Source organism: Phyllostomus discolor, chromosome X (assembly GCF_004126475.2).
Source record: "Phyllostomus discolor isolate MPI-MPIP mPhyDis1 chromosome X, mPhyDis1.pri.v3, whole genome shotgun sequence".
NCBI lineage: Eukaryota > Metazoa > Chordata > Mammalia > Chiroptera > Phyllostomidae > Phyllostomus > Phyllostomus discolor.
Window position 1 is genome coordinate 85,674,887 of NC_050198.1, and position 9,391 is coordinate 85,684,277.

The 9,391-nt window shown below is 38.4% G+C and overlaps 1 protein-coding gene across 1 annotated transcript; it reads left to right on the forward strand.

The window, feature by feature from the left end:
• The first annotated feature begins 897 nt into the window (after positions 1 to 897).
• Positions 898 to 5,733, forward strand: BRS3 (bombesin receptor subtype 3). The gene is made up of 3 exons (XM_028523180.2): positions 898 to 1,546; positions 3,118 to 3,469; positions 4,891 to 5,733. Exons 1-3 carry the CDS (start codon positions 1,113 to 1,115, stop codon positions 5,302 to 5,304), a joined length of 1,200 nt encoding a protein of 399 aa, XP_028378981.1. The 5' UTR covers positions 898 to 1,112; the 3' UTR covers positions 5,305 to 5,733.
• Positions 5,734 to 9,391: the final 3,658 nt, after the last annotated feature.

The following is a 9,391-nucleotide window of genomic DNA, read 5'->3' on the forward strand; positions in this document are numbered from 1 at the left end:
ATTAAATATCTTCAAAATGCAGGCTTCCAACTCCTAATCAACCTCCCACCTCACATACACACATAAATCACATACTTGCATTTTCTGTAACATGGGGCTTTTCTTGCTGGTACTAAGGTAAATTGTCTTGATTTTTTGCCTCCTGTTGATATCTACATGCCCATCATCTCTGGAGTAACCTATGTCATTCTCTCACTTGAAAAGAATAATTTTAATACTTACAAGTCTTTTTGTGTCAGAACCTTGACTGTGTTCTGTGTTATTTTGTTTTGTAACAAGGCAGGTTCATTTCAACTATTTCTTAAGAGAGAAACCCTAAACTGCATTTAAAAATATATGAAATTAAAACAAACAGTAAAAACTGTTTTATTAGGACATTTAGAGACAAAGCAACTGGTGATTTGCCTGCATTTTTCATCTCTTAAAGGTTGCTTTGCTGTTGTGCAGTGCAGCCTCAGTAATATGCACAAAGTTGGGAATTACCATGTGTCAGAGCAAGATGATATGCCCAGGTCACCTGAATTATCTATCCTTAGATGTGACATCAGCCCTGTAAAAATGTGAATGATCTTTGCTTTAGCACATCACTGATATGAAACTTAGAGAAGTGGATTCAAGTCTGTGCTTCAGGGGACATACATACTTATCATGTAAACGAAAGTGCATTAGACCATGTTCTGATTGCAGAAAAATGAACGAGTTCCAGGACAAAAGTGACAAGATCTATATAGATCTTCGTGGTTAGATAGGGAAACAGAGTGATTCTAATAAACAATGGGTATTATTTTATACTATCTAGTTATTCACAACATTCCCCAACAGGGAAGAACAAGCAACTGCAGAGCATTTCCCAAACCCCCCTCCTTCAGTCACGGAAATGTCAATAAAACTCTTCCACCTCCCACTCTTCAGTGCCAGATTCGTAAGCACTTAGCCAAGCATGCTGGGAGACACAGAATAACGGAAAGAGGCGAATATCTGGATGTCTTGAATTTGCTTGCATTCTGCTCTGTTTCTCTACCATCTCGTTACTAGACATGGGCATTAGATGTGACAATCAACAACATCTGAGCTGAACAGAAGAAACATTAAAGGCATAGTCTTCAGGAGAAATGCCTCGAAGACAGCCTCTGTCACCTAATCAGACTTTAATTTTAATCACAAATGACACAGAATCATCCAGCCCTGTCATTCCTAATGATACCAAGAATAAAGGATGGACCGGAGACAACTCTCCAGGAATAGAAGCTTTGTGTGCCATCTACATAACGTATGCTGTGATCATTTCAGTGGGCATCCTTGGAAATGCTATTCTCATCAAAGTGTTTTTCAAGACCAAATCCATGCAAACAGTTCCAAACATTTTCATCACTAGCCTGGCTTTTGGAGATCTTTTACTTCTACTAACTTGTGTGCCGGTGGATGCAACCCACTACCTTGCAGAAGGATGGCTGTTCGGAAGAATTGGATGTAAGGTGCTCTCTTTCATCCGGCTCACTTCTGTTGGTGTATCAGTGTTCACATTAACAATTCTCAGCGCTGACAGGTGGGTTTCTTTCTTCAATTACATTTGCCAGGATGTGATATGAGGCAAAAAGAAAAGAGAACAAGATATGAAAAGAAATAAAAGCTTGTAGTTAGCATTTACTGGCTCCTATCCTGTTTTTCCTACACTCTGTAACCGAGGTGTAAGATTGAAATATCGGGTAGCATTTTAAATAAAAGTTGGTATAAGAATGTTAAAATTCCTGTGTTAGCATCAGAAGAGAGATTGAAATTGCATGTTTTAGGGATAATATATTCTCTTTGAAATGTAATTGTTTGCTTGAAAGCACATTTGAGCGATGTTCCCCCCCGGCCCCGGTTTATTACGGCAAATTGTTTCAGGTGTAAAAGAAAAACAATTTATGCTTTATACATTAGTGCATCCTAGTGGTGCAATATTGTCAACATTAGAACACCAGCCTAAGTGTGAAATTGACCATATATACATTACTGACTACCAGGAGAGCAGTAAAAAAATTGCATACATCTAATATATTTAAAATTAATCAAATTAATAGCAGAAAAATAGCGAGCTTTTTGGCTTCCTGGTAACTCAGTGTAATGTCATCACTTAATTGTATTTGTTTTTTCTATAGGTGCCCAATGACATTCTTGTTTTCAGAGAAATAAAATAATCTTGTTTAACTTTTAGAGCTCTATGGATAGAGCATGTGAGATCCTCTGGCAGTCAAAGTGTTTGGGCTCAGTTAGGATATTTTCAGTGTAAGCACTGTTTTTCTGTGTTCCTATTGTAGAATGGTGACTGAAAACATGAACAAAATTGAGCCTCCAAATGTTAAAAGTGATGCTTAGGAAAGTCTGCAAGAAGCCTGTAATAAACACGTGGCAATACCAGAAGGATAGCTTCTTCAGATTCTGAAATCTGAGATGAGGAAAAGCTTTCTTGGTGTCTTTTTGGGATCTTTGCTTTGATGGGTTTTATATTATATTATATATTATATTTGAGGACAGATTTACTTAAAGGCTGTAGATTTTAAGGTGGATGTGTTAGAATAAAGACATCCATCTTTGCATGGGCACAGGGCTTCTGATTTCACCCTCTTCTTGACCCCAATCTACCTACCTATGGCTTGGGCAACAAGTTACCACTTTTGAACAAGGAAGAAATTAACCGTCTCCTCTTTACTGCATAAACTCATGGGATTCCTGTATAGGAATAAAGGAGAATTAGGTTTAACATCAGTCACTTATACAAAAAAGAAGTCTTTTAGAATATGTAAGGTAATACACAGGCAATGAATTACTCTCAATGACACATAAAAGCATGCTGGAAAAAACTTATTTGTCCTAAACAGAGGATCTACACATAAAATTATAAACTTGCAAACCTGAATATCCCACACTGGTGAATAAGGGAAGAGGTGATGAACACAAATAAAAAAAAACTGGGATGTCTTATGTGTATTTAAAACCATAACTAATTCCAAGTGGTTAATGTTGACTTGGTTATATACATTTGGACAGGAGGTAGAACTGAATGACCACTTTTAACCCTAAGATTTTGTAATTTTGATATTTATTTGATATTTGCCTTTGCTTATGTATTTCTAGATACAAGGCAGTTGTGAAGCCACTAGAGCGACAGCCCTCCAATGCCATCCTGAAGACCTGTGCCAAGGCTGGGTGCATCTGGATCATGTCAATGATAATTGCTCTACCAGAGGCTATATTTTCAAATGTATATACTTTTCGAGATCCCAACAAAAATACAACATTTGAATCATGTGCTTCTTATCCTGTTTCAGAGAGGCTCCTGCAAGAGATACATTCTCTGCTGTGCTTCTTAGTGTTCTATATTATTCCACTCTCTATTATCTCTGTCTATTATTCTTTGATTGCTAAGACTCTTTACAGAAGCACCTTGAACATGCCTACTGAGGAACAAAGCCATGCTCGTAAGCAGGTATGTACATATCAGGATTCATGAATGAATTTAGAAGTGAAAGGTCCTACTTTAGCACCTGTGAACAATAAATACAACAGGAGTACGGTATTTTTGTTATGATCATGGGCTGTGGAGTCTGCCAGACCCACAATTTAATCCCAGCTCTACCACATACTAGCTGAGCAGTCTTGAGCAAGTTACTTAACCTCCCTGCACCTCAGTTTTCTCATCTGTAAAATGAAAATGGGGACTGGATGATATATATGAAATGCTTAGCATAGTAAGCATTCAATAAACAATAGAACTATTATTATTAGAAAAGGGACAACTGAAGTTTGGGAGCAGTCAAAATTATTCACCTCTGTAATAGTGAGGATCATTGCACAACGTGAGACTATAAAGTGAAGCATCTTTTATTTTATAACATGTAACAGAATGATAGAAAAACACAGGATGATAGAACTGGCAAGAAGCCATAACATTGTTCAATACAAACCACTTACACAGAGATGAGTAAACTGTGGTCTCCAGGATGAAGTGCCAGTGGCAAAAGAACACAGTGACTCACAGAAGCTTATTTAAGACTGTTGCAATAAATTAAAAAAAAATATTGCAAGAGTCAGGTGTGCTGTTCTGTAAATATGAACAGAATAAAAAGAATGTTGCCAAAACACTGTTCCATTTGATTTTTTTAAATGCAACAGGATTTCTATCTTTCTTGAGTGGAGAGGGATGATTCCATTTACCTCTTGATCAGTTTACAGAGAGCTCAGTGCTTTTTTTTGCAGCTGGTCCATTCAGTTGGTTCAACAGCAGTGCTCATAAAGCTAAAGTTGCACATTTAATGCCCATATGACCAGTTATCTTTGCTCTATCTGTGACCATCTTCATTTCATCTGATTAATTTCTCTTATTAATAGGTATAGGATTATTTTTACATATGAAGGAGGCACAATTAGTTTTTATCCTTTTGACTACATAGTCAGAATTCCTATAGGTTAAAAAACGATTTTTGGTACCAACTTGGCAACTTTCCTAAACCTCAGAATAATATTCTAACCTAGTCAGCCTCTGCTGATATGATGAAACCAGTCTTGTATAATACCTCTATTTTTAACTAAAGTAAAATTTCCAGAATTCCACAACACTCCTTGAGAGATAACTGGAGACATCTTAGAGTCCCTCAAAACCAGGGGTGGGAGCCTCTGAAGTAGAGCTAATGAGACCAAGAACATGGACTACCATGCTAATTAACTTGCTGTATTCTATAGTCACAGGCTGCCTTCCCACATGCGTCAGGTAGTTATCTCACACATGTATGTTCAAAAGGACGCCAGCTTGTTGACTGTACATTTCTATGTAAATCTAGAGAATGGTTTTTAAAAGACTCTGCCAGCTAAATGATTTGTTTCTTTTGCCATTTTTATTTCCCCTTATAGATTGAATCCCGGAAGAGAATTGCCAAAACGGTGTTGGTGCTGGTGGTTCTGTTTGCTCTCTGCTGGTTACCAAATCACCTCTTGTATCTCTACCATTCATTCACTTATCAAACTTACATGGATCCCTCTGCCATTCATTTTATTGTCACCATTTTCTCTCGGGTTCTGGCTTTCAGCAATTCTTGTGTAAATCCTTTTGCTCTTTACTGGCTGAGTAAAACCTTCCAGAAGCATTTTAAAGCTCAGTTCTTCTGTTGCAAGGCAGAGCTGCCTGACCCTCCTCCTGCCGATACTCCTCTTGACAACCTGGCTGTAATGGGAAGGGTCCCTGGTGCTGGGAGCATGCAGATGTCTGAAACTAGTATGTCTTTGTTCACTGGGTGGAGTGTGAAGAAAGAAGATGACAGAGTCTAGCTTTTAAATTAAAAATGGTATTTTTCCTCCCAGCGTATGTATCCAATACTGAGCTGTGCATAGGTATATGGTGTCAGGGTTTTTGTTGCTTACGAATTGTGTTAAAATCTTAGGAGTGAAGGTCTTTTAAAAGTAAAAGACAAACCATGATTTTCTTTAAAGTACAAATGCTAATGTTATTGGGCTTTCTAAATAAAGTGAAGCCCCACTAGGTGTAGAAAGAAACATTTATATATGTCAGTGGGTCTTAAGGGAGGTTGCACAGAAGGGAAGGTAAAATGAACAAGATAATTTTTAAAAATCGAATTTGCTTCCATCACATCTATAATGCTTCTAATTACTCATATATTCTTGTGATTTTCATAAAATTGTGTTTGTGTTTATTATATGGTATAAATCTACACATTACACCTTGCATATGAAAAGGGGGCCAAAAACATCTCTTCTGCACTTTCCTTAAAAAACAAAGTCCTAAAAAATAAACCTTCACGGGGTTTTTGACTGCCCTTTTCTGTTAATCTCTATTTCATTATAAGTAAACTGCGCAATTGTAATGAAAATGTTTTGGGGTCAGTGAGTATAAAGCAAGGAGTGAGCATCTGAAGCGAGCTTGCTTTACTGGGTCAACACTTACTGACTTAATGCAGTTCTATTTACAACAACCATCGATTAATAATTGGAAAATGTTCCTTCTCACAAATAATATGGAAAACTTGCCTTATTTACAGGCAAAATAAGTGGCCACATTTATGGTGTCTTTTGAGGTCCGCCTCCCCAAGAAGGATGGACCCCTGTTGAAAAATCTGCAAGCCTGCTGGTGTCTGAAATTCTTCCTTTAAGAAAATTCATTTCTTTTGGTAAGCAGTGCCCTCTTTCTTAAAAATGCAGAAGTACCACATGAAATCCCTAACACCTGGGTATGTAGTTTTTATCAGATCATCTTCATGCTTGATTTTATTAAAATGTTCTTAAGTCCAGTAAGAGTATGACCTGATTAACCTCTACCCTTGGAAGTCAGACATAAGGTTCTGGTTTCCTATCCTCCATTCCTACTTGCTATCACTATAAGCTTGTTAATAATTGCCATTTCAAGCAACATTTGTTAGTAGACATCAGATTTAGATTTGTGATTTCAGAAAATGTTTTCTTGGGGCAATCTGAAGCATATGTTTGGCACTAGAGATAGCTACTTTGCAATTTCAAAAACTTGATTTTGGGATGTGCTTTTGGTAGTTTTGAGCTTTCTTTAATAGCTTATGTAGTTGGAAACTTTTGCTAATGATGTGGTTCAAAAGGGGGATATATATGAACACTAAGCTTTACATTTCTGTAAAACTGTTTTACTTAAGTGTGGGCAGTGCCAATATTGTATTAGTATTGTTTTAAGTTGGATATTGTAATAAGTGGGGCAAAAGAAATAAATACTAAAGTTATAAACAATTTTGTGTAACTTCATATTCTAAAAATAATACTTCTGACAGAATATAACTGAGAATCCGTCTTAACCCTGAAATTTGTTTTCAAGTCACAAAGATTCTGAATATTTTACTATTTTCCTCACTCTGGGTAAAATTATATCTTTACTCTCTTAAGTATAACATTTCAAAGATAACTTGATAAAAGTACCAGATGACAAAAGCCAAGATAACCTTTTAGCAGTTGATAAAACCAGAGCTCAAAGAACTTTCATTTTATTCATTCTAAGTAATCCCAATGTGACTTAGGGATTTGATATAAAATAATCCCATAGTTTTATAGGGCATCAGTCTCCCTTCCAGAGTTAAAGAATTGGGATTAAAACTATGGCTTTGACTTCCAGTCAAGATGGTGGCATAGGTAAACACAGCAGGCCTCTCTGCATAATCACATAAAAATTATAGCTAAAATATAGAACCATCACTCAGAACAGTCAGAAACTGAGTTGAATGGAAGTCTGACAACTACAGAATTAAAGAAAACACATCCATCCAGACTGACAGGAGGCATGCAAATGCAGAATAGGCTAGTCTCACATCCATGTGTGGTGGATAAAAAATTCAGGATATCTTGGGAGGAGTCCCAGCCCCACACCAGGCCCCCCAACCCAAGGTTCCAGTGCCAGGAAGATAAATCCCCACAACTTCTGGCTGCAAAGCCCAGCAGGGATTGAGTCAGTAGAAGAAACTTCTGAAGCCCCATGAAGTTCCTCTGAAAGAACCCACACATGAACTTATACAGACTCACTCCCTCTGAGCTCCAGCACTGGGTTAGCAGCTTGAAAAGCACCAGTGGCATAAAGGGAGGAACTGAGTTATCTGGCAGCAAGATGAGCAGAGGCCATTGTCCCTTTTCTACACCCTACCCGCACAGGGGCAATAGGCTAGTGCCATATCTGAGACTCCATCAACCTGGCTTATGCTGTTTAACCTGCCTTGGAGATCCCCAGAGACTCTGCCCCCAAAACTTATAGGCCTACCCAAGCTGCTTTTCTGTATGAATGGCTGGTCTTGGCTCATGCTTCACAACTTCCTAAATCCTTTCAAACAAGCAACAGCAGGCCTCAGTGAGCCCCAGGCCTGGCACTAGCAGACAGCCTAGATTCAAAGCTTGGCTTCACCTGGGAATCTCCAAGCCCAGCACAAGTAGTAACCATCTCAGATTGGTTTATACCTCAGGCAGGTTGGCCCCAGAAAAACATAGATGGGGGCTGACCTTGACCAGCACCACCTGGGGAAGCTTGGGGCCAACATGCCCAGTGGACAGCTACATACCACGTCAGAACACCACCACCTTGACCCTGCATAGCTGATTATCCAGAGGACAGAGGCTGGTGGTCAGGCTCACAGCTAGTCCTTGCAGTTGACTGGCCTGGGTAAATCCCTCCCATTGATCTGCCAACAGCAACCAAGGCTCAACTACAAGAGGAGGGTGTACTGAGCTCTCACGAAGGGCACACCTCAAGTACCTAGCTTGAGCAATAGGGGAGGCTGTGCCACTGGACCCTATAGGACACCTACTGTATTAGGCCACACTACCACAACACAGAGTCAAAGAAGCTCTACCTAATAGATAGAAACAAACACAGGGAGGCTGCCAAAACAAGGAGACAAAGAAATATGGCCCAAATGAAAAAACAGATAAAACCTCCAGAGAAAGAGCTAAAAGGGAGATAAGCAATCTACTATATGCAGAGGACAAAACACTGGTTATAAAGATGCTCAAGGAACTTAGTGAAGACCTCAACAGCATAAAAAATGATGCAGTCAGAAACAAAGGCTATACCAATTGAAATAAAGAAAAATTTACAGGGAAACAAGAGTAGAGTGGATGAAGCCATGAATCAAATCAATAATTTGGAACACAAGGAAATAAAAAACAACCAATCAGAACCACAAGAAAAAAATCCAAAAAAAAAAATGAGGATAGTATAAGCAGCCTCTGGGAAAACTTCAAGAGGTCCAATATTGGCATCATAGGGGTGTCAGAAGGGGAAGAGGAAGAATAAGAAATTGGAAATCTATTTGAAAAAGTAACAAAAGAAAACTTCCCTAATTTGGTGTAGGAAATAGACATGCAAGTCCAGGAAGAACAGAGAGTCTCAAACAAGATGGATGCAAAGAGGCCCACACCAAGACACATCATAATTAAAATGCCAAAGGTTAAAGGTAAAGAATCTTAAAATCAATAAGAGAAAAGCAGTTAGTTACCTACAGGGAGGTCCCATAAGACCGTCAGCTGATTTCTCTACAGAAACTTTGCAGGCTAGAAGGGACTGGCAAGAAATATTCAAACTCATGAAAAGCAGGGACCTACAGCCAAGATTGCTCTGCCCAGCAAAACTGTTTATGATTTAAAATCAAAGGGCTGGTAAAGAGATTCCCAGATAAGAAAAACCTATACGAGTTCATCATCACCAAACCATTATTATATGAACTGTTAAAGGGACTTATTTAAGAAAAGATCAAAGCTACGAACAATAAAATGGCAAAAAATACATATTGATCAACAACTGAATCTAAAGAAACAACTAAGAAACAAGGAGAACAGAGACAGAATCATGAATACAGAGTGTTTTGATGGTTTCCAGATGGCAGGGAGGTGTGTGGGA